Source organism: Chanodichthys erythropterus, chromosome 10 (assembly GCF_024489055.1).
Source record: "Chanodichthys erythropterus isolate Z2021 chromosome 10, ASM2448905v1, whole genome shotgun sequence".
In the NCBI taxonomy this organism is placed as follows: domain Eukaryota; kingdom Metazoa; phylum Chordata; class Actinopteri; order Cypriniformes; family Xenocyprididae; genus Chanodichthys; species Chanodichthys erythropterus.
Window position 1 is genome coordinate 8319322 of NC_090230.1, and position 26573 is coordinate 8345894.

Here is a 26573-nt window from a genome sequence, read left to right on the forward strand (position 1 = left end):
CGCCGTCCTTCACTTCTCACTCAGAGTGAAAGAGATAAACAGAAGGCAGAGACAGAGAGAGGCCAGGAGAGAAAGAGAGAGAGAGAGAGAGAGAGAGGTGAGTGCTGTACAGTACATATGTAATGCATGTTGTAAAAATATGATAAAATGAAATTGCTTTAAGTATCGATATTGGTCTGAATGGGAGTTTACATGCAAAGGAAAGTAATATCAGTTCATGATAGATGTTTCTTGTCTGATCATGATGCAGCTTGTTCATTTTTTTGGTTATCCATCATCTTGAATTTGTCTAGATTGTGGAGTAAGGGTTTCCATTGTCTGGAATACCCTGTAAATAGTAAAGCGTTTTAAAATTGTGATTTCTAAGGCCTGAAAAAAAGTTTGGGTATTTAATAAAATATGAAAAATTATGGAAATATCAATATTTATTTATTTATTTATTTATTTTTAGTTATCCTTGGGTGTGAAATATTTGATTGGCAAGTGTTCTTTTTGAGTACACAAAAATTATTTTTCCAGTCACAAACAACTGGAAAAGTCACAGAAAATTCATGGAAATCCAGATGATTGTTTATATTGATTATAAACAAACATTTCATTTTTTTTTTTCATTTTTAAATATATTTTATTTATATTTATTTTATATCTTTACTAATAAGAAACCCAAGAGGCTGTCCAATCCTTTTAAAAATTTTGATTTGATTTTGGATTGAATATGAAGTGTGGATTCATAACCCGATTCAATCTAACTCATATCCTGCTGCACACCACACCTGCTGTTGTGCAAGAGTCTTTATCCAGCTCTGCTCAAGGGTTTGTATATTTCTAGAGCCACATTCACTTTAGTTTCACTTTGATTTTCCTGGCTCTGGGCATGGCTGTGAGCCGGAGGGCGGCTGTGTGTGATTTTTCCCTGCTTCCTACAGCGATCAGTGCTGGATGTTATGTCTCCAGGGTTCAGAAGATCCATTCCTGTGGGCACACGACCAGCTCTGGACACTGAGGCAAAGCTGTGGTGCTTGGCAACCGTTCTTCCTTCCCTCCCTTTCCCTCTTGATCCTATTCTCTGGTCCAGATGGATTGCAAAAATGCAGTTTTTTTCCACTCCGTAGTTCACCCAAAAATGAAAATTCTGTCATTAATTACTCACACTCAGGTTGTCCCAAGCCCGTGAGACTTTCGCTCTTCTTCAGAATAAAGATCTTTATGATGAAATCTGAGAGAAGTTTGTGTCTCCATTGACAGCTACGCAACTGATAGTTTAACGCTTCAAAAAGTTCATAAAGAGATCGTAAAACTAATCCATATGAATTGAGTGGTTTAGTCAAAATTTTCTGAAGAGACACAATCACTTTATATGATGAACAGATTGAATTTAGTCTTTTATTCACATATAAACATTTATCAACTCACACATCAGTTGTGGTAAATGGAAGCTCAAGCATGTTTGCTTGATGTGTGGGAACCAATGAGGTTCATTCTCGTGTGTTACACAGCACGTTTGAGCATCCGCAAGAGGTTTGTTCTTGTGCATCAAGCAAGTTCGGTTGAGTTTCTGTTTATGTTCGCTGATCAATATGAATAAAAATTATGGACTTTTTGAAGCATCAAAGTGTCAGTTACGTAGCTGTCTGTGGAAGGACAGAAAGCTCTCAAGAGTTCATCCAAAAAGAAAGTAAATGTTGACAGAATTTTTCATTTTTGGGTGAACTAACCCTTTAAACTGTCAATGCAATTCAACCAAGAAGATGTTTTGATATCTGTAGAGATTGTGTTTGTAATAATAATTGTAATATTTGATTAGTTTGATGATCCTTAGTGATTATATTTATTACAGTATTTTCAAGGAAGCAATTTATTGATATTCCTCAAATTCTGTCTTGAAGATAATTTCAATATTAGATTCTATTTACTATTTTTTTATTGCAAACTGTATAAAGATATATATATATATATAATATAAACACAAATATACTAAACAAAAACAAAAGTATCTTTGTTAAATATTCAAAATTAAAGTACAAATTTCCATTTATTACAAGAAAACTTTTCTGAATGTGTTTATTTAACACATTATTATGTGAACAACCAGTTTGAATAAGTCTAACAAGCCTTAAAGGGTTAGTTCACCCAAAAATGAAAATTCTGTCATTAATTACTCCCACTCATGTCTTTCCACACCCGTAAGACCTTCATTCATCCTTGGAACACAAATTAAGCTATTTTTGATAAAATCCGATGGCTCAGTGAGGCCTCCATTGACAGCAAGACAATTTACACTTTCAGTGGCCAGAAAGCTACTAAAGACGTATTTAAAACAGTTCATGTGACTACAGTGGTTCAACCTTAATGTTATGAAGCGACGAGAACACTTTTTGTGTGCCAAAAAAAAATAAAAAAATAACGACTTTATTCAACAATATCCAATGATGAGCGATTTCAAAACACTGCTTCAAAACAAAGCTTTACGAATCTTTTTGTTTCGAATCAGTGGTTCAGAGTGTGTATCAAACTGTCAAAGTCACGTGATTTCAATAAATGAGGCTTTGTTACGTCATAAGGGTATCAAAATTTCAATGGTTCACCACTGGGGGGCATGACTTTGGCAGTTTGATACATGCTCCGAACCACTGATTCGAAACAAAAGATTCATAAAGCTTTAAAGCTTCATGAAGCAGTGTTTTGAAAGAGGCCTCACTGAGCCATCGGATTTTATGAAAAATATCTCTTTTCTCACCAGCATTTTTTTTTTTTTTTTTTTTTTTTTTTAAAGTTGCCAGCCACTGCCAGCATTTTTCATCATTTTCACAAAACTTTCATGGTCCCTAGAATATTTTGTTATATGAATATCTGAACATGCTATATATCAAAAGAAAGAACAGAGCCTCTCCTTTAAAATAAATAAATAAATAAATAATCTAGCTTCATGCATTTTTATCAACACTTGAATGTGGGTAATTTTAATTTTAAAAAAAGCAAAAAATTTTAACAAAAAGCTGAGAAAATCATGTTTTTTCAAAGACAATAACATGCATAAGCAATGCTTTTATTGCTTGTTTCTGCTCCTTTTTTGCCTGTGTTTTTGATCAGGAGATTCTCTACTCTCTACTCTTCAAAAGATGTGGAATAGCGCCCCTTACTGTATAACTGTCAAAACACAGAAAGCCAGAAAATTCCATCAATGGCGGGAAAAGAGTTAAAGGATTAGTCCACTTTTAAATAAATTTTCCTGATAATTTACTCACCCCCATGTCATCCAAGATGTCCATGTCTTTCTTTCTTCAGTCGAAAAGAAATTAAGGTTTTTGATGAATACATTCCAGGATTTTTTTTCCATATAGTGGACTTCAATGGGCACCAAACAGTTGAAGGTCAAAATTAGTCTCATTGCAGCTTCAAATTGTTCAACACGATCCCAGATGAGAAATAAGGGTCTTATCTAGTGAAATCATAGTCAAACTCATTTTCTGAAAAAAATTTTTGAAAAAAGTTTTAACCATAAATCTTGAACTGAATCCTGGAATGTTTTCATCAAAAACTTTAATTTCTTTTCGACTGAAGAAAGAAAGACATGGACATCTTGGATGACATGGGGGTGAGTAAATTATCAGGAAAAGTTTATTTAAAAGTGGACTAATCCTTTAAGTACACGTAGTGAGGTTTTTCAACACATTTTGAGTTCAGTGAAGAACCCTTCTAAACGATTCTGATTTGGTCAGTGAGTGAATCATTAGATTCAATCATTTGCTTCTGGTGTTTTTGTTTTGCTTTTTGGAACCAAATGGAACCAGTTCTTAATAAGAATTAGTTCTCTGTTCTCAGAGTTGTTTTGCTGCGGAGCATCTTTAATCTCCATGCAACAACCCTATGAACCTCACAACCCTGCTGTCTCCCTTTCTTCCATTATTTGGAACTTTCTTGAGCAGCCTGATTCATTAAACAGTCGCAGACATAGCCTGACCTGTGAATATTCCTCCCTTAGATTCCTCCAGCTATTAACAGATTGTTTTAGAACTTTGATGTTGATCTGAATGGAAGCCATGCACTCTTACACAAATAGGAAACAAAAGAAATAAAAGAAAGGCAAGTCTTGCTGGATATTTTGTAGGATTTTGGGTGGATTGGATCGCTTCATTCCAATTATGTGATGCATATTATTTGGAAAAAAACTATTTCTTTTTACTACTGTAGTTTGGATTATGAATGCAGCTATTGTACTGACCTCTATCCGAAGGCCAAAAGCTGTGTACCGTACAAATCTTCTCCATCGTAGACTATAGAATTACAGGTCTTCCCTGGCAGTAGTTTCTCATGTCAAATCAGCTTTGTACTGAAACGAGAACACCAAAATGTGGCGGACCAACAGTTCTCTGTTTAAAGGGAGGTTTGGCTCTGTGCATAGATTTGGTTTCTAAGACGCCACATATTTGCAAGGCTGAAAAGGCTCGGGGCTAATCAAAAATGTATGCATTAATTATGTGTACTTTCCTTTAAAAAACTGGAAAAGCCCAGAAATCTGACACAGAAAAAAATAAAAAAAATAAAATAAAATTATCATCAGTGTTAGTTATCAGTGTCATTTACGATGTCCACACCAAAATAAAAACATTACTATTAGGCTAATGAGAGAAATTGAACTGGACAATCCATTTTGTATGTATAATTAATGAGCTATTGAGATTGTTGTTTCATTTGTTTAGTTTTTTTTTCTTTCATTTCTAATCATGATTTTATCATTTACATTTGAGTTTTGACTTGGAATTGAGCAGGATCAGTACATATATACACACACATATACTATTTATTTGTTAAAACATTAAATAATAATATTTGTGCAGAACCTAATTAATATTCATGAGCTTAACATTTTTTGTCATCCCAACCAATGCACAACTTGAAGTATCAACCTACATGAGTGAAAAAAGTTGTTACTTGAAACAAAATAAAAACTGAAATACAATAAAATATATAAAAAAGTATATTTATTTTATTTTAGTTAGATGCGAGGCAACATTTCTCATTTTTGTTTAGTTTAAGTTGAAAAGTACTAAAAGTAAATAATAAAACTCAATCAAATCCTATAAAGACAACAACAACAACAAAAACAGCAACATTATTGAAAATTGAACTGAATTTAAAATGAAAATGGAAAATATAAAAATAAAAGCTAATTAAAACTATGAATAAAAACTATAGGAATATATTAATGATATTAAAATAATTCCAATATAAAATATGTTTTTGTGTTTTACCCCTTTAAAACCCTTGGCCTCATATTTCGCTTGTTGATATAGGCCACAATCGATCTGAATGCTCAGTCCACAGAACATGCTTTGAAAGAGAATTGGATTTTATGTTTTTATTTTATTACAGCATTTGACTTATCATACAAGAATCTAAGCGTCCTGCCAGAGTCTGTCTGGTATGAAAATAAGTTTTGGTAACAATTGCCAGAGATGGAAAAAAAATATGATTTTCTTGAAAGATCTTTCCAAAGGAAATGTTAAAAAAGTAAGTATTTTTCTTGAATTTTTCATGCACAAATCGCATCCATTCCATTTTTATATGGAGGAAACAGAGTGGCTTTCTGCTATCTCATAATGGTTCATAAACTGCCCAAAATCTCTTAATCCCCATAGACTAAAACCTATGGTTACATGAAAATCTTCCCTTCTACCTGGGAGAGAAGTGTGAGTTAGTGAGTGAGAGAGAGAACGTGTTTTACAGCAGGCAGCTGTTTTGGCTCGTGGTCCGTTCTGTCAGCTGATTCTGCATTCCGCTGTCCTGAGGAATAACTGCAACTCAACCTCAGCAATATCATACCAGAACGAGTACTGAATATCAGTATGATGTCTAGTTAATATTGTGTTACTTATGAGTTAATTCATTATAAAAATACAAGGAGTAGGGTTATATTTTGGGTTAGATAGTAGTATTTTTAACTAGCTTTCTTAGTGTAAAGAACATTTTTAAGATTCTACAGAACCTTTTTCCACTATAAAAAAAAACCAAAAACCTTGTGTGCAGTTGAAAGGTTCCATGGATTCTATGGAAAGGTTCTTCATGTAGTCATAAATGCCAGTAAAGAACATTTATTTTTAAGGGTGTAGGTAAATTTGTGTGTGAGAATTGTAGCTATATGTTTCATGGGAGAAATGTCTTGAAACTCTCTCTCAGTCTTCCCATTTCCAGAGAAAGCAAGACTTGTAGTAATTGGTAGGGTGGGAACACGGAGTGGTGTGTGTGTGTGGGTGGGTGAGTGTGTCTTTTGGCATCTTCTGCTGTATACTGTCGGCACCTCATTATCACGTTCATGCTGACTGTAAAGCTTCTTAAGGTTGTTCAAATTCAGTAGCCAGATCCGAAAGAGAAACTCCAAAACACTGCATCATCATCATCATCATCATTTGCCAGCATTATGGAACAACCTAAACCAGGGATTCTCAGTTCTGAGGTCCACTTTCCTGTAGAGTTTAGCTCCAACCTTGATCAAACTCACCTGCTTATTAATCCTGAAGAACTTAATTAGCTTGTTCAGGTGTGTTTCATTAGCGTTGGAGCTAAACTCTGCAGGAAAGTGGATCTCAAGGGCAGAGAGAACCCCTGCCCTGCCTTACTTTTACATTTATGCATTTTGCAGACACTTTTATCCGAAGCAACTTACTGTACATTGTATTTAAGGATTTTATCAGTTCATACATTCCCTGGGAACTGAACCTATGACCTTTGTTTTTCTTGCGCTATATTTAGCTACAATTATAATCACTATTTAAAAATAAATAGCATCTCATTTGGTTTATTTAGTATGCTAGATGCTTTTTGTCCAAAGTGTCTTCTGGTTATTTTATTATTTATTATTTTATTCCATCACTCCTGAACAACCCTTAGGGAAAAGTGCAGGGTTGCCTTTTTGGCTCATGAATTTCCATTACTTTTCCATAGCCTTTCCATTCATTTGTAATGAACTGGATAATTTTATAGAGATTTCCAGTTGTGTCACATAATGTATGTGAATTCAAACTTATTTATACTTTTTGTTTCTGTTAAGATGATTTGATCTTGCTAGATTTGCTTGTAAGTTTTACACTCTTCACATTCACAATGCATATTTTAGAGGAAAGCATAAAGAAAAATGTATAAAAAGAAAAATGAATTTTATTTTTAATAAAGTTGCCAGCGAGCAAATGTTCACAAAACTTTCATGGCCCCAGGATATTTTGTTGTATAAATATCTGAACATGCATGTTGGTAAGTTTAATAAAAAAAGCTGAGGAAATAGTTTTTTTTTTTTTTTTTTTTAAAGTTAACTTGTATAAGCAATGCATTTATCACTTGTTTCTTCTGCTTCTTTACCTGTTTTCATCTGGAGATTTTGTACTCTTTCAGAAGATGTGTAACAGTGCTCCCTACATTGCAGGTCAGACATCTTTAATATTCTGATGTTTACAGGTTTTATTTGAACATGGGAACTCTGGAAGTGTCTCAGTACAAAAAGGACTAGGTTTAGATCCCAGATGAGCCCCCAGAGCAGGTCCCCAAAACATTTGGACTAACTTTTGTACACAAACTTTAAGGGCCCTATTTTAGCAATCTAAGTTCATTGACTAAACTGCACAGCGCAAGTGCACTTAGGGCGTGTCCGAATCCACTTTTGCTAGTTTAAGGATGGGAAAATGTTTGGCGCGCCTGGTGTATGGTCTAAAAGGGTTCTCCCTATTCTCTTAATGAGTAATGGGTGTGTTTTTGAGTGTAACGTGCAATAAACCAATCAAAGTCTCATCTCAAATTCCTTTTAAAAGCCAGTAGCAGTTGCACCATGACAGATTTGCTATTTACATGGTGGAATTTGTGAGCAGAAAAACTGAATGCTGAACAGATCAGGTTAAAACGCGTGAGCAGACCATCTACGGCAAAAGCCAGATTCCATTTTATCTTTATGCACGCAATAATAACCTTTTACATTGTAGTCCTTTTATTTTTAATATTTGTCTTGTTTGTGTGCTGCTGCACATCCCTATGTGTGTAATAAGCAGAGTGTACACGCATTGTACACCCGCCCACAGGCACATATTACTAACGTGCTCTTTAAATAACAATATATATATATATATATATATATATATATATATATATATATATATATATATATATATATATATATATATATATATATATATAATATATATATATATATATATATATATATATATATATATATATAGCGGCATTGACTTTAGACCAGGTTTCAGTTGGTCAATGGCGTAGTCTATTTCAGTTGCCTCAAAATAGCAATGCACCAACAATGTGCCTGAACACACCTTGTTTTGAGACCAGCACGCTCATGGGCGCACAAATGGATTAAATGCATTTGCTATTTAAACAACGTGGTGCAGGACGTGAAAATGATAACTGCATTGGGCTGAAACTATAGCAAAAACACTTGTGTCGCGCCTCCTAAGTTGCTCTTAAAATTATCAGAATTTTATTGTGTTTTATAAAAATGAATCAAACAAACTTTTTATTTTGTAACAATTTTAAACTAACACGTCTATGTTAAATGTTTTGCTGTAAATTGGACACAGAAACCAAAAGCAAAGGATTCAGAGGTGAATATGCCAAAATAATGTAAGGCTGAGCATATAACCTTCTTATCATGCCAGCATCAACTATATGGTTGACACCCAGCATGCTCTTCTTTGTTTGTTTATTGCGAATTGATGTGCACATCTGGAAGCAGTCAGAAAAGTAGGAATGGAAATTTGATTATATTAGAATCGGGGCAGGGCGATAACAGAGCTGTGGCATGAAACCAAGCAGACAAATGCTGCGGTTGTACATTTTGGCCAAAAAGAGTGGAGGAAAACATTGGTTCCTGCTTTCTGCAGTGGATGTGTAGGGTTGCTGTTGTTCCGTCATGCTAGTCCTTGTGGTTTTGACCCTCGCCTGTCAACATATTTCTCGTTTGACCATTGGCTCCTGCACCAAAATCTGTACTACAGATTTTTCTGGCATCATTGAACATGTGATGTAGGCCAGAGGGAACAACGTGAGATGCTTGTTTTGGCCTTGTGAATTCGATAAATAATCCTGGAGATTTGACTGGGCATGGTTGTGAACACAGTTATTGGGTTCAGAATGAACAGAAGCTTTTATGAGCCATGTTTTTCCCCCCTGACCTCTCCTGAAATGCTTCTCTTGAGATTTTTTCGGCACCTCATTTGTGATTTATGCTGTGTGGGTGTCGTGGATGCAAATGAGAGCTATTGATTATGATATTCTATGTCACTTTACAAACATGGCCAGCAGTAATGTTCAGATGGAACGAGACTTTTGGATGTAGAGGACATTGGACAGTAGTTCACTTTGACTTGCCAATCTTGTCGAATACAGAGAAAGAGTTGTTTTTCGAAAGTTACAGTTCTAGGCTGAATGTAGTCAGCACTAAGAATGACACAAAATCCTCTGAAAACAAATCTCTGGCTGGAACTATAAATTTGAGAAGCCTGAGGAATGAAAATCATTCCTGTGGAATGAAGTGTCTGGGTTGGGTTCGGTGCTAATAACTGAATAAGGGAATGAATGTCAAAGGTTGCAATAAATAGGAATGTCACTTAAAAATATGATTAAAGAATCAATTGTCTTTTGAGTAAATATTTAGATAAATTATTTATTAATTTAAATCAACTGTCAAGTTCATTTTTTTAAATTGTTGCAAAAAAATGATACATTTGTAAATACATTTTAAAAGCATTTTTCATAAAGTGCAAAGAATTTAAAATATATATTTGAAAAGGTCATTTATTTATCAATTTTAATAGTGTATAAGTGTCAATCCTTGTCATCCATACTGAAATACTGAATGGTCTTTTAGGATAGAGTATATTTTCTTATTCATTATTGTTGTTAATGCATATATTAAATACTCTTTCACATGATTAAATAAGGTTTCTAATTATGTGCCTTAAAAAGGTGTGCACTCTTCCTGAGAGAAACTGAAGAGTAACAGATGATACTGAAGAAGATTAAGATATGTGGAAGAGATGGAAAGTATCTTTGGAGTCACAATCAACCTGGCTGAAAGCATCCGAAAAAAATGGTTTATGTGTTACTTAGTCTTTTCATTCTATTCATGCTAGATCAATCAAGATCTCTGTTTACAGTACCTCACAAAAGAGAATCAAAGCTCTGGCATCCCACCCACACACTGATCCCAATATGTCTGAATGTATTAGAATCAAAAACTGATTCCGTAAAAAGCATTCCAACTTTTAAGATTTTTTTCTGCTCTCAATCAAACAGGACGCCCCCTCCACTCTGGGGTCGGCTTTCGTTTAGGCTCACGTTTTAGATTTTAGCACAGCTGTCGGCTGGGTGCTAAAACGGCTACGCTCTGTAACTGAGTGGCTGGGTTTCATTTATCAGAGTTTCAGGACATACCTGAAAGGACGTGGCTCTCAAGCAGCAGAAAGAATGAACAAAAAAGTAAGAACTAAATCAAGTTGTTTGTGCCATAGTGTTCTAAAAAAATGAGAGCTTGACGATATGTGGGCCTCTTTTGTGCATTGTATAACTTGGGACTTGGTAAAAATGACATCACATTATGGCAGTCTACATTTTGTGCTTTATTGGTATTATCTGTTTAATAATTTATGATGTTTTAAGATTTATGTTTTTTTTCTGAACAAAACACTTAATGCAAAACAGTGAATAGTGGCATAAGAAATAGTGTTCATATCTGTTTTGTGGGCAGTTGCTGACCTCTAGTGGTCGTATAAATGTATTATTAATGATCAGTATATAGTTCAGGTTGACTCCTATAGATATCTGGGCATATATATTGATAACAAATTGACAAGGAGTGCTCAGGTAGAAAACATCTGTTGTAGGGTTCAACAACAATTATATTTTTTACGTAGATTAAGGGCCTTTGGCGTTAATCAGACAGTGTTGCTTCTTTTCTATCATGCTGTAATTGAGAGCCTTTTGCGGTATGGCATTTCAGCCTGGTTTGGTAACCTTAGTGTACAGCTGAAAGCCCAGATCACACGGCTAACACAGACAGCCATGAAAATTATGGGAGTTAGACAGCATCCTACACTTCAGGCTGTCTATAATGAAATTATTATTAGACAAGCCCAGAAAATAATCTCAGATCCAAGTCATGTCCTCCACCCTGAGTACCAGCTTCTTCCCTCGGGAAGACGTTTTAGAGTCCCTCAGTGCAGGCTTAACCGTTTTAAGAACTCCTTTGTCCCCTTGTCTATTAAAGCTTTAAATGACAAGTCAGTGAGAGGTCTGCCCCTATAGTGCCCCTTTGTCAAGATGTTCATGTATATTTTATGAATTTTACTGATTAGAAGTGTGTCGTAAGATGAGCAGTATGCAATTGGTTGGTCGATGATAATTGTGAGTTAATCACAGATATTGTGTGTATATGTATGTATTGTAATGTTTGTATGTATGTATTAAGTTATTTATTTAAGCAGTCACTGGTTTGGCATGTGTCCAAGACAAATTTCCTTCGGGATAATAAAGTTTATCTAATCTAATCTAATCTAATTACTTCAAACAAAATCTCTCTTTTTAATCTCTCTTTTTTTGTATTGTTCAGGCATATACACCGATCAGGCATAAAATTATGAGCACTGACAGGTGAAGTGAATAACTCTGATTATCTCTTATTCACGGCACCTTCTAGTGGGTGGGATATATTAGGCAGCAAGTGAACATTTTGTCCTCAGAGTTGATGCCATAGGCCATGGGCAGCCAAGGCTCATTGGGGAGCGAAGGCTGGCCCGTGTGGACGGATCCAACAGATGAGCTGCTGTAGCTCAAATTGCTCAAGAAATTAATGTTGGTTCTGATAGAAAGGTGTCAGAATACACAGTGCATCGCAGTTTGTTGCATATGGGGCTGCATGGCTGCAGACCAGTCAGGGTGCCCATGCTGATCCCTTTCCACCGCTGAAAGTGCCAACAGTGGGCACATGAGCATCAGAACTGGACCACAGAACAATGGAAGAAGGTGGCCTGGTCTGATGAATCATATTTTCTTTTACATCACGTCGATGACAGGGTGCGTGTGCGTCGCTTACCTGGGGAACACTATGGGAAGAAGGCAAGCCAGCGGAGGCAGGGTGATACTTTGGGCAATGTTTTGCTGGGAAACCTTGAGTCCTGCCATCCATTTGGATGTTACACAAAGCAAAAATGGTTCAGAATGTTTTAAGGCGCACAACAAGGAGTTTGAGGAGTTGACTTGGCCTCCAAATTCCCCAGATCTCAATCCAATCGAGCATCTGTGTGATGTGTTGAACAAACAAGTCTGATCCATGGAGGCCCCACCTCACAACTTACAGGACTAAAAGGATCTGCTGCTAACATCTTGGTGCCAGATACCACAGCACACCTTCAGGGGTATATGGAGTCCATGCTTCGACGGGTCAGGGCTGTTTTGGCAGCAAAAGACCAACACATATTAGGAAGGTGGTCATAATGTTATGGCTGATCAGTGTATTTCTTTGTAACTAAAATCCACAGCTACACTATTAGTAGAGAGACGTTGCCAGGTAGAAATAATTCACACATGCAGTCACTCTCTCACTAAATCATTCATATAAATGGAATCCTTACTGTGCTGCTTTATCTGTGTCTGATTTAGAACTAGCAGAAATCTGTGCAAAATATAACAACCCAAAGTCAAGAACTGATAAAAATGAGGTGTTATGTAGAAGCAATAGCCACATGGGCAGCGCTGTGTCATATGCCATAGCTGTGCACAAGGCAACTCGTTCGTGTCTCAGCTGTCAACTCAAGGTTCAGGCTTATTTGTTCATCACTTGTCACTAAATGTCAACTTTATAAAATCCGAAGTCATTCAACCTCTAGTAGGTATAAGGGAACAATATGTAAAGTTTGGGGGATAAACTGTTAACAACCAGGAAAATTAATAAATTGCTGTAAGTATTTTAGAACTAAGGGGTGCTTATTCTACTATTATGATAGGCAACAATCTTACGTTTGGGAGCAATTTAGCGAAAACATTCTCTGCGTAGCTTTTTGTAATAATAGTGTACAAACACATAACAGCTTTTTTTTAAATTACGAGGTACATATCAGTACATTTATATAGTAATTTTTCATAGCAAAAGTGCACTGATTTAAGACCTCTTGTTAGAGTTGTCAAAAGTACTCACTTTGGTACCAAATTGGTACTGAAATTTTAAAAATGTGATGCGTTGAGCACTGTTGAGCGGATTTGTAAACACCTCTAATTGGACATTGTGTTGATGCGCTCATTGGATATGCCTGTAATTGGCTTCAATGATGTAAATATTGTAAATAGTTGAACATTACGATGTTTTAATGAACAATATGCCTTTCTTCACCGATGTTCTGAGTTGTTCAAAGTGTTTGTAAGGATACTGATTGTTAGAAGGCAGCTGTCTGACTCTGACATGGTGAACGAGAACGTGGTTTGTTTAACATTTGCAACACAGTATTAGCTGTTTGATAACATAGTCAAGCAAAAGGCTAATCATATTAATTACCGTTATGTGCCTGATGTTGTAAAGAGCAGTACCACTGTGCAGTGTTTACCTCAGTAAGTTGACTGTGTGTATCTCTGAGCTGGTGTGAGCGAGTGGAAGCAGGGCTAATTTGCATATTCATTGATCTGCATATACTTAATGAGGCAAGGGTGTAGAGTTACATTCAAGCTATTCTAAGGCATGAAGATTTTTTTTTTTTCACAGGAAAAAACATTTAAATATTTTGGTGATCAAAAATTAGTTTTAAGGGATAAAATTATTAACTACAGGGGGACTTTAAGTTTGGGCTTCCGTGTTTCAAGGCAAGTAAAACTACCCAATTTATTTACTAATTTATTAGAGATCAATTTACTTCAAGTGTTAACTAAATGAGCCAATGGATATTGGCATGCGATATTTGCATCTTACTGCCACGCCCTGCAGCGTGGGTATAAATTGGCAGCAGGTGCAACACATATTCAGCTTTTTGCTTTAGAGCCGAGCCGTTCATCTGGTTTGCTCTTCTGATCTAAGAGTGAGTTAAAAAGAGCTGGTTCTTAAGGTAAGAAGCCTCTTTGCTCTTTGTTGGTGTGACGGCGCTGCAGCATGGGTGCGATCTCTAAAAGCAGGAACATACCAAGCTGACGCCAACGAGGTAGTGGCGATGAAAGCAGACTGCAGGGTTGGCTCACGTCGGCAGCGTCTGGGTCCGAAGTTGTCCTGACACACCAAACCTATGCTCAACAGCCGACGGCAAAGTAGTGCGTCCATTCTGCACCTGCGTAAGATGAAAAGCTTTTCCGTACCAGCAAGTGGCAGTATCTGAACAGCCAATGATCAGATGGACCAATGGACCGACGAGCTCAGATGCTGATTCAACATGTCGAATCGGCCGAAAAAAAGCTGACGAGGACCAACTTCAACCGACGGTGCGGAACACACTGAGAAAACTTAGTTGACCGACAAACAAAAACTGCCCGATGGCCGACTGTCGGCTTGGTGTGTTCCTGCCTTAAGAGAGACTTCAGAGAGAGTTTGTCTTCAATGAGAGTGTGTACACACTGCAGGCTGCACCAAATCCCTGCCAGTGTTGCTGCAGCCATTTCCCCTTTGCCCTTCAGCACTAAAAAGACAGCTAATTTCCCTAAAAGAGCATTACACAGGTCAGACACTGTGTCTTTTTAAAGACGTCATTCCACCCGTGTGTTTCTGAAAGCGGTTGTTTCCTATCCTCATTGATGGCCACGATCACGGTCTCACATGCCTGGGCATAAGCATGCTGAGACTGTGTTCGTAGGTAGCTCATGTTCTCTTGGGAACATGACCACGTCGGCATGTTGTTCGTCTTGCCTTTCGCATGAAGGCTTGAGTGCTCAGTGTGTCATGTGCTGTCGAGCTGCCAGTTGTCATGGTAACCCAGTGCTTCATGGGCCACTCTAGACATTTGGTCAAGACTTGAGTGCCTCATATGAGGTGGAGTCTCCTCACCTATTCCTCGATCTAGTTCCCTTCCTGGCCACCAGGAGGGGGCTACTTCGGCGAATGGCTTGGGTGACCTGATGATTACGGTGAGGGCTTCCTCCCCAAGAAACCAACCTTCGTGGGCCCCTCACCCCTCTAGCGCATCGCAAGCTGTGCAGTTTCTGGATGGGATGGCTGGTACTTCTAATAAAAAAACGGGAAACCTAGTGTTTCATTCGGGGCTCCAGCTGAGGATCAGATGTCGATCACTGCATCGGAGAGAGGGCTGTTATGCTCTGTAAATGAAGATGATGCTACCACTGATTTCAAAATACCTGATTAAGAGGATTTTACTGCTTATCCTAAACCTCTGTTTAGGTAAAATATTTGATACTTGCATGGCCTTTGCAGTGGAAGCAGTCTGTTGTTCTTAACGGTCTTGTTGATTCCGTGAAACAATGGTGTTGAAGTTGCAATCGATTACTTCTGCGTTTGAAATGGTGACAAACTTTCAGTTTGACTCTAGGGGCCCTATAATACACCTGGCGCAATGCTGACTCATCGTGCGGAGCTATTTGAAAGCCTGCATTTGCAAGCCCGCTTTAACTTTGCACACGAGCAGATCGGTTTCTTCGCTTGAAAAGCTTTTCCGCCAACAAATTCCACCATGTAAATAGCAATCCGCCATGGCGCGAGCGCATCTTGCTCTTAAAGGGAATGGGAGATGACACTCTGATTGGTTTATTGAACGTTACGCCCATTACTCATTAAGAGAATAGGGACAACCCATTTCAAAAATGCGCCCCGGCACATGGACCGTTTTTCCGTCGTTGAAATAGCAAACGTGGATTTGGACACGCCCTGAGTGCACCTGCGCCGTGCGCTTTACACTTTGCGCTTTACACTTTGCGTTTAGATCTCTGCATTCTATGAGAAGGTGACATACACTAAAGTGTGAGTCGTTAAATGAGCATTAATTAGGAAGGAAACATGATATGGGTGGGGTTACACTAACTAGTAGTTCACTCATAAAATATGTATAAAACAAAATACCACACAAAAGACAGTACACAATGTCCTGGGATCCATGTTCATTTATAGATCAGTTAGTCTATAAATTAGTGCTGGAAAGTCTGTTTTAAGGCTATAGGTCTTTCTTGTGGCTGGAAAGCCTTGGTGGGCTCTGGTTGTTTGTCTCCCAGAGTGGTCGTCGTTCCACTGCAGATGATGTAGAAGACAGTAGCCAAGTTCAGGTCTCTCAGTTTGTGCAGCAGGTGTTGAGGCAGCAGTTGAGTTAACCTGAAGTCAGTTCATTTGGGGCAGGTGTTTGCTTGTGGATACAGGAAGTGGTTAGGAGTCTGTGCAGCATGAAGATGGTTTTAGACTGACCTAGTGTTGGTGGCAGGGGGGCAGCAGGTGGTTGTTATCCTCTGCTAACAAGAAGTCACAAGAAGTCTGAAGGTTGGAGTGTTACTCTGCTTTTGTGGAAGTGCCGACTTAAACTTGCTTGAGCTGTCAGAAGCTTGTCCTTCGCCGTACTCCTCTGGTGAGTCCTGTTCGGGGAGCCATTTTGCTTGTGCCAGCAGCCCCTGTAACTCTAAGGGAAGCGTGTCCAGCTGTCCTTGTGCAGTCTCCGATTGACACCTGTGAAGGGTGTGAAGGAGGATGTTGTTGTCGACCGCTATTGGTCGTCCTGTGGTGTTTGCGGGGTGAGGGTGCTGCCTCCCATGGCTTCTCCCAGTGGCTTTGCTGGTATCTGGGCTGTTGCCATGGTGACAGTTCTGTGCTGGTCCTGGGATTGCTCTGTCAAGCTGCTCTCATTGTTTAGCTGCTGTCAGAGCCTTTTGAAGTCTTTTGTTTCCGGTTTAAGCCTTAGTCTCTAGCTGGTCTGTGAGGTTTTGGGGACATCTCTGATCCTTGCAGGTCTCTGTGATCTGTTTTGTGAGGTTGTTTACCTTCTGTTTCAGATCCATGAGGAGGGATCTGAGGAGGGCATCATGAGGAGGGCATCAAATTTTACTGATGCAGACTCTTGCTTTTCTGTGAACACGTTTTCACCAACACATGTTTTTAAAAAGTGTTATGCCCTATGCTGACTAGGAACTTTTTGTAGAGGGGTCTTGCATTGTGGCCATGCTGGGTGCCTTCTGGTGCCCACTTTGACTTCTGGGTTTTGCAGTTCAATGTCAATAAGGTTTTAAGAACCCTTTCTGAGGGGGTCTTGTGTTCATTAAAGTCAAGTCACTTATATTTATTATAGCACTTTTTACAATGCAGATTGTGTCAAAGCAGCTTTAAAATTAATTTAAAAGGAAAATAATTTTGGCTGCTCAGCAGCTCTAGAAGAAAATTGTGTCATTGTCCAGCTTCAGTAAGTTCAGTATTGATTAATTTTGTTGTAAAAATCATTAGTTATTTATTTAGTTCATTTATCTATACAGCTGCTCTGGAGAAAACAGGGATCTCATCGTCCAGCTCTCTTTGCATTTAATGGTGTCAATGCAGGCAGATCAAAAATATTGTTGAATATCAACCGTGGCAAGGAACCCAAACTCCATCAGGTGACAAAAATGGAGAAAGCTAGGGATGCGTTGTGGTCGTGTCTAGGCACAGGTCCTCTATCTGATTTGGATACAGCCCGGATCCGGCTGACTACGGTAAACATTGGGATAAACAGAGAGACTAATCTTAGCGCAGATGCCATTCTTCATATGATGTGAGGAGTATATTGGGTGTTATAGGAAGTGTTCCCAGTTCCAGCTGACATCATTTATGCAACCTAACAATCCTTTAATGGATGTGAAAATATAAATTGATAATGTGTTATGTGTATGCCAGGTTAAAGAGATGTGTATTTATTCTAGATTTAAACTGACAGAGTGTGTCTGCTTCCCGAACAATGCTAGGCTTTCTGTGTCTGGTCACGCAGTTGTTGAATGGGCATTGCGTGGGGGCAGGCTGCACTGTCTAAAAGGTGACTAACTGGTTTCGGTAGAAAAGGTTCTTGAAGCTGGTGTCCTCCTTCCATCCCAGTTCGACTGTGTCTGTGGTAGTGACATAGGGACTTTCAGATCTACCCTGCTTGGTGTCTAAGTCAGCTCTCAGTCCGCTTTCAGACTTCTAGGTCTGAGAATTCCTTTATGATGGCTTGTTTCAGCTCCTGCTAGTCTGATTGGAGGTTTCCTGGATGCAGAGCCAGAAAGTGTTGCAACTCTGGCTGGATGTGATCCAGAGCAGAAAGAGTCTATCTTGGTGCTTTACACTGTTCAAAAACTGCAGGTGGAATTCGATGTCTCGCAGGTAAGTGTGGACATTGTGGTCTCCTGCAAGCTCTGATGTGAATGCAGAGATGTGTCTGGCCATTAGCATGCGGTCTTTGAGTGTCACTTCATGTGTCGTTTCAGGGATTGTCTGAATGAAACCTTTCCCTTCTGCAGTTGCAGAGGCTCTCAGGAAACTGGCTGTTGAAGTGTTAAGCAGAGGGCTTTGGCTTCTCCCCCCTTTATGCAGGGCTGGTGGAGCTTGCATTTGTTTAGCTGGATAAATTTTTCTTGTAGGGTCCATTTGCAGTTGGAGTGTTCGATTCTCTTTGGACTACATCGAGCTTGTCTCTAATGCTGCCAAATTGCTGATTCATTGTTTGGAATTCAGCTCTGGCTGCACACAGATGGCCTTCAAGGGCCTCAGCTTTAGCATATCTCTCTTTAAGTTCAAACAGTTCTTGGTGTAAAAAAAAAAAAAACTCTTTTCAGGTCTTGTTTGGTGTTATCCAGCTGCTCTCTGTTCTCAGTAGCTGTCAGGGCCTCTTGAAGACTGGTGATCTCCTTCAACTCAGTCAGGGTCCTTGCATCTGTCCTGTGCCTTCTGTGCAGGGGTTGGTTCTCTGTGGAACTCTGTGACTTGCAGCGCTAGTTCATTTACCTCATGTCGGAGGCACATAAGAGCATGGGCCAAGGAGAAGATGATGTTGGTCAGCACTTTATGGCTCAGACTGGGTGTCGGGTGTCCGCTTGTGTTGCCATCTCGCTGTTCCTTTCTCTTCCATTGCAGGTTGTTGGCTGTTTTGCGCTGAAGGATGTCCATCACACTGCTCTGCCAGGTCTCCAGGGGGGTCCTGGGTGGCAAGGCTGGATGTCTGAGATATACTGGCACGCATGTGAGAACACAGGAGAGAGATGGCAAAGGCAAATGCAAGTTCATACAGAGGTCACTGTAAGGTGTGAATAGCTGATGTGGGGCAGCTAGTTTGGTGAACGCAAATAAGGGGTTTGTGTATCTTTGTTGACGGCTGTAAGCTGCTTCAACTGATGACTGAACTGGTACATGTAGTCAAACTATTACTCAAAATACTGATGATTCTTTCCACAGATTGTTACTATAAGGGTAACAAATAAAACAAAAATGAAATAAAAATAAGAGGAAATCAGAAAGGAAAAGGATCTCCAACAGCAGGCTGCAACAACATCTTCCTCCAAGCCCTTCACCCAGCGGCCATTCAGAGGCTGCACAAAGACGACTGGACACGCCTGCATCGGACCTACATGAGCTTCTAACACTAGTAAGAGAGCTCCTTGAACAGTACTTACCTGAGGAGTACTGAAGAGCACAAGCTTCTGACCGCTCACACACCACTCAGACCAGCTCAAGTCGGTGCCACCCCACTGCAAACTTCAGACTTCTTCTGACTGAGAGCAGAGGCTACAAACACCTGCTGCCCTTCTGCCATCAGCACTAGGTCAGTCTGAAACTCTCTTCACATTACAACTCCCATAACCACTTCCTGCATCCACAAACAACCAACTGGCATCAGGACAACAGGTGACACTGTCAAGGCACCTGCTACATCGACACCTGCTGAGCAAACTCAGAGACCTGAACCTTGCTACCAGCTATGCCAGAAGCCAGGGAAACCACCACAACCTCCAGCCCTGCATTCCAGGTCTGTCTGATCTTCCTGCATCTTCATCATCACTTGATGTTGTCTACAGGATGGACAACAATGTGCAAAAGGGTGGATTGTAATGACTGGATCGAACTGGATCAAACACACAGTTGTAAAAGTTAATCTTCACAACCCCTGACCCATGCAGACTCTGTGATGTCTGGGTTCCCCACTAAGAACTATCACATTTTGCTCCCCTCATACATTTCAAAGACACTTGGGAGACAGTGCCTGCTCAGGAAAGTACAGTCTACAAGAAACAGACATGTCCCATAGAAATGGAGTATTTTCCACTAATTCATTGAAAAATCATGGAAAAACAAACAAAAAAACAAAACAAAACAAAAAAAACAAAACAAAAATAAACATGCATTTTGTGTACATACTGTCTGTATATTGTTCTTTATATTCGACCATATTTATATTTTTTATTGTATATTATGCATGCCTGATGATAGAACTACTAGATAATGTAACCCATCTAGGTGGTGTCTCATATCAAAACACTCGTTGTTCAATGACTCACACTTTGGTGGACATCACCATCTCATGGAATGCATTGTGTGTTTGTTACATTTATCAGAGTATAAATGGACACAAACTGCAAGCTTACTCCTCTCATGCAAATGAGTTCACTTTCAAACAAAGCAACTTTCCCACTTGGAAATTGCACCTTTCTTAATGGTCAAGCCCAAACTCAAAGGTGTGACCTCTTGTGGAGCTCAAATGCCAACACAAAGTTCCCTCCTGGCTCTTGCTGATTCTACTGATTGCAGTTCACGTCAGACCTCACCAGGCCAACTTTAGTTAAGTTATGTGTTCGTGATTTAGTTAAAACTTTTGTGCACATTCTTGCGAGTTGATTCTGATCTGCCTATAAACCAGTGTCAATTTAATGATTTGATCACAGCTACATGCTAAGAAAGAGTTATTTTCCTGTGGCCACGGAAAATATCCTTTCTGAAGAGATGATCGACGATTAATACTGAGACTGTTCGCTGGACGGACAGATTAATTGTTTACATTAATTCAACATTAAGTAAATTCGATTAAATGATCCAAATATTGATGATTATTTATAACGAGTTATGATTAATTATTCATATTTCCCTTTTGAACTGATTTGCTACAACAATGTGCTGCTTGAGCAAGGCATAGAATTGCTTTCACTACATTTTGGTGTGGGCCCTTACTGATACCTTTTTTGTGTTTTCCCAAGACTGTTAACCCTCTGAAGTCTGAGGCTGATTTGGGGCCTGGAGAAGTTTTGACATGCCCTGACATTTGTTCTTTTTTCAGTTGTTCATAAACATATTAATGACACAAGTGTCATTACACTGTATTCAGCACAACCTAGGCTACCATAATATGTGAGGAACATCTATGTACGTTTGTGTTTTTGAAGGAATAACGTTTATGCGTGGTTATTGAAAAAACAAAAAACTTAAGTCACTGAAATAAGGCCAAAAAAGTATATTAAATCTGTGTTCACAAGACTTCTGGGTATTGGAGGTTGTAGACTAGAGTTTTTGCTTCAAAATTATGTAAAAATGATCCTGCCTACTCCTTCATATAAAACAATATATTAATTTAGTTTTTGTAAGACACTTTTTGTCAAGAAACACAGTTTGCGTGGAGGCGTGAATCATCATGAATAATGGGTCATTTACACCTGAGAAGACAAAAGATTTGCATAAAATACCTCTAATGAGCTGCGTAATAATGAGGCCTTTCAGTCAGGTAGGCTGTGAAAAAACCCTCTGTGATTGTGTCTCAAGCTCATCATGGTGTATATCAAACATACAGAAAAAACAGCAATACTGTGGAATATTATTACAATTTAAAATAATGGTATTCTATTATATACTTTAAAATATAATGTATTTCTGTGATGCAAAGTGTCTGAACAATTATATTACCTCTTTGGCATTTCATATAGGCTTTTAGCTTGAAAGCATGCACATTTGGAGAAATATTGATGGATTCTCATATGTTTATGTCAGTTTTCTATACAGAGGAGTAATATTTATTCAATATTATTGTCATCACTATGAACGCTGGATACCGTGTTTTCAATTCATTCTTGCAGCCGGAGGGCCCTATGTGCACATTTAGCCCATAAATTCATCTAAAGAAGAACAGGAACCAGGAACTAACGGCATGTCTTCTAGAGGTCGCTAACCATGGCTTTAACATCCAGATAAACACTTTTGAAGACAATAAATGCATGATTGAGACCATGGGCCCTATTTTAACGATCTAAACGCAAAGTGTAAAGCGCATGGCGCAGGTGCACTCAGGGTGTGTCCAAATCCACTTTTGCTATTTTAACGACGGAAAAACGGTCCGTGCGCCGGGGCGCATTTTTGAAATGGGTTGTCCCTATTCTCTTAATGAGTAATGGGCGTAACGTTCAATAAACCAATCAGAGTGTCATCTCCCATTCCCTTTAAGAGCGAGATGCACTCGCGCCATGGCGGATTGCTATTTACATGCCGGAATTTGTTGGCGGAAAAGCTGAACGCTTTTCAAGCGAAGAAACTGATCTGCTCGTGCGCGAAGTTAAAGCGCGCGAGCAGATCATCTACGGGACAAGCAGGATATAACATTATATATATTATATAATTATATATTATATAACATATAACATTATAAAATACACTGACTTATTAAACACACCGATTCAACTGAGGAGTTCAACGAGTGATGTTTTGCTGAAATTACCTGTTAAGTGGCCAGTCAATCTTTCAGTCGTCTGCGTTGGATGCAGGCTTTCAAATAGCTCTGCGCGATCAGTCAGTTAATATGTGTGTGTATTGGCAAGATTGTTCAATTAATTAGCCAGTTTCGTTCATCATTATAAGTAGTAATAGGCTAAATTGAAAATAGGTATCCTAATTCTAATACACACAATGACTATTCATCATTACATTTTTATATTTATGTAGCCTACACAATAATATTCTTTTACACTGTAATCCTTTTGTTTTTAATATTTGGCATGTTTGTGTGATGCGCATCCCTGTGTGTAATAAGCAAAGTCAACGCGCACTGTGGACGCGCCCAGAGGTGCAGTTTCTACCAACGCACTCTAACAAAAAAATATTGCGCCACTGACTTTAGACTTTAGACCAGGTTTGAGTTGGTCTATGGCGCAGTCTATTTTCAGCTCCTTAAAATAGCAATGCACCGGCAATGCACCTGAACACACCTCTTTTTTAGACCAGCACGCCCATGGGCGCACTAACTGGCGCAAATGCATTTACTAGCGCTGAACGGGAAAACGCGAACGGCGCCGGACGCAAACTAGCAAACACACTTGCGCTGCGCCTTGCGTCGCATTGCGCCGGGTGTATTATAGGGCCCGATGTATGTATGTGTTGCCTCAGAATTTGCCTCAGAAAAGCACTCCCTCCATGGGCGTGGCCGCATTAGCGGATAATGAGCTGAATCACGGGCGTCTGACTTGTGTCTCTTTTCATACAGATTACAAAAACAGAGATTTTTTGTTTTCGATTTGACTTTCACCGATCGATTATGAAACATGACATGTCGATTTAAAACTTGAAACATGAATGTCGATTTAAAACCTGACATTTCAATGTTTCTTTAGACATAAGTCTAATTTTTGTGTCATTAGTATTCACTAAGTTACACTTCATTTTCTGAGAACTATCAGATTGGACTTCGTTCAGAGGGAGACGACAGATCACGCATCATGTTAGTTTTCTTTATTTTACAAAAAGCACATTTTGTTTTTACTCTGAGTGTACACAAATAAAAGAAGATATTCTATAGTTTCAATTGATATATTACTTATGTCTCTATGACAAAAAATGACGGAGTATTTTATGTCTGTTTTGCTGCAATGTGAAAAAAAATCCTGCAAAACGCGCCAGCAAGTTACCCGACTTTAAAGAAGTTAAAATTCTTTCCTATTCTCCATTCCACAGGACATGGCTGGGCCTCTCCTCTCTGCCCACTTGTTTGTACTGGTGGAGCACTTGTGTCTGCTACATCATATCCACGCGGGGGCATTTTATGGACACAAGCCACTGCCCCAACAGCCTCTGCCTCAGTTACCTCTCCTGTCACATGGCAATGAGGGGATACCCCAAAACCATTACCATGGAAAGGAAATGCCACACATGCCATATGGAAATGAGATGCCCTTGCTTCCTCAGTATGGAAAAGAACGTCCACAGATACCCATGCACATGGGTAAACCCACTGTAGGAAAAGGTTGGTATTTTTGCTAATTCTTTTTTAATAATTTTGTGTGCAGCTTTCATGATGTCATATTCATTTAGAGATTAGTTGGAATATTGTTACTTTTAAAAATTCATTTTAATGAACTGTGAAGGTAATGCTGACAAATGGTAACTGACAAAGATATTTTTCAGTCTTTTTGATGGGTGAACCTTTTCAAAACACCTGTCCTCCAATTTTTTTTTTTCTCCAGGAGGGTGGGTGTGTCTTTTTTGTGTAGTTTATTCATAGTAAATTTCTGTTTAATCTAATTTTAGCTCTACTGTATTAATTCATTAGGTTAAATATATATACACTGTATATAATATGATCCAAGAATCCAGAAATACATTAATTTACTTATTATCCATTCATTTTAACATCCAGACATGCAAATAATCTGTGTGAGTGTTTCTGTACTCTTTTCAGGTGAAACTATTCCAAGAGGAGAGAAAGGTCCTCCTGGTGAGACTGGTCCAATGGGACCTCCAGGGCCACAGGGACCTCCCGGACTTCCTGGCCATGGCATCCCAGGACCTGGAGGTAAACCTGGTCCTCAAGGTCCACCAGGACTCCCTGGAGTTGGAAAGCCAGGAATGCCAGGTTTGCCAGGAAAACCTGGTGGTATAGGTTTACCAGGACCAAAGGGTGAGTTGGGGCCAGTTGGTGGTGAAGGGCCGATAGGAATGCCAGGACCTCCAGGTCATCCAGGACCACATGGCCTACCAGGTGTGGCAAAACCAGGTGGACAAGGACTTCCAGGACAACCTGGTCCTCGTGGAGAACCTGGACAAAAGGGATTCCCTGGGATCCCTGGCCTCCCAGGGCCAAAAGGTGAGAATGGAATTGGTTTCCCAGGACTGCCAGGTGTAAAGGGACCTTCTGGACTTCCAGGACCACCAGGTCAAATAGGACTACCAGGAGTTGGCAAGCCAGGACTGAATGGACTACCTGGGGCTCCTGGAGGGCAAGGTAAACCTGGTGCACCTGGAGAACCAGGATTGGCAGGAGTCCCAGGGGAGAGAGGACAAATAGGACCACCAGGACAACCAGGCTTTGGAAAGCCCGGTTTGGATGGTTTTCCAGGGAAACCGGGTCTCCCAGGTGGAAGGGGTGAACCAGGTCCTTCTGGTTTACCTGGGGGCCCAGGCTTGCCTGGGTTTGGCAAGCCTGGATATCCTGGCCCTAAAGGTGAAAAGGGGCATGGTGGTTTGCCTGGCCCTCAAGGCCCAAAAGGTGAAATGGGTCATGGTGGCCTTAATGGAATGATTGGACCGCCAGGGCCAAGTGGCCTCCCAGGTCCTCCAGGTCTGATGGGACCCCCTGGAGGCATTGGTTTCCCTGGTTCAAAAGGAGAGGGCGGTGCAGTAGGACCTAAAGGACAACTGGGTCAAAAAGGTGAACCAGGACCCCCAGGACATCCAGGCCAGCCAGGATTCCCAGGAGAATTGGGGCAACAAGGACCTAGAGGCTTACCTGGTTCCTTAGGACCTAAAGGTGAAAATGGACACAAAGGCTTACCTGGCCTACCTGGAGCCCCTGGGAAGCCTGGTGTAAAAGGAGAAGGTGGATTTCCAGGACAGAAAGGTAATCCAGGGCCTATGGGAATCCCAGGATTAATGGGTCCATCAGGACCAATAGGCCCACCTGGTCTACCAGGCCCAAAAGGGGAATATGGCCCACCAGGAAAACCAGGAATGCCAGGTGAGGGAAAACCAGGGCTTCCAGGCCCAATAGGTCCTCCTGGTATACCTGGAATGGGTGGGCGCCCAGGTCAACCTGGAATACCTGGTCCTCCTGGCCCACCTGGCCTACCTGGACCTCCTGCTCAATCTCAATTATTCGGGCAAATCCTTCCCGAGACAGGTCCTGGGTTAGATGGGGCAAAAAGTGGTTATAAGAAAGAAAAGCCTGGAGGAGCCATTATTGGTAGGAATGGCCTAGAGATGCCAGCATTTACAGCTCAGCTGACAACCCCATTCCCTCCAGTTGGGCAACCTGTTGTCTTCAACAAGATTTTGCATAATGGCAACCAGAATTACAACTCTCAAACCGGCATATTCACTTGCAAAATACCTGGAATTTACTACTTTGTCTACCATGTTAATTGCAAAGGAAACAATGTATGGGTGGCTTTATACAGGAACAATGAACCAATAATGTATACATATGATGAATACAAAAAAAGTTACCTGGATCAGGCATCAGGGAGTGCAGTGCTGCCCTTACAAGTTGGAGACACTGTTCATGTTCAGTTACCATCAGACCAAGCTGCAGGACTTTATGCTGGTCCATACGTCCACTCATCATTCTCTGGGTATTTGTTATATCCCATGTGAATATGTGAAAAAAGTCACCTATATAAAATTAATGCTACATTTTTCTTAAATAAAC

At 39.7% G+C, this 26573-nt stretch overlaps 1 protein-coding gene across 1 annotated transcript; it reads left to right on the forward strand.

The window, feature by feature from the left end:
* col8a1b (collagen, type VIII, alpha 1b) lies at positions 1-26518 on the forward strand. The gene is made up of 3 exons (XM_067398557.1): positions 1-97; positions 23885-24173; positions 24609-26518. The coding sequence occupies exons 2-3, from the start codon at positions 23888-23890 to the stop codon at positions 26516-26518; spliced, it is 2196 nt and encodes a 731-aa protein (XP_067254658.1). The 5' UTR covers positions 1-97; positions 23885-23887.
* The last annotated feature ends 55 nt before the right edge of the window (positions 26519-26573 follow it).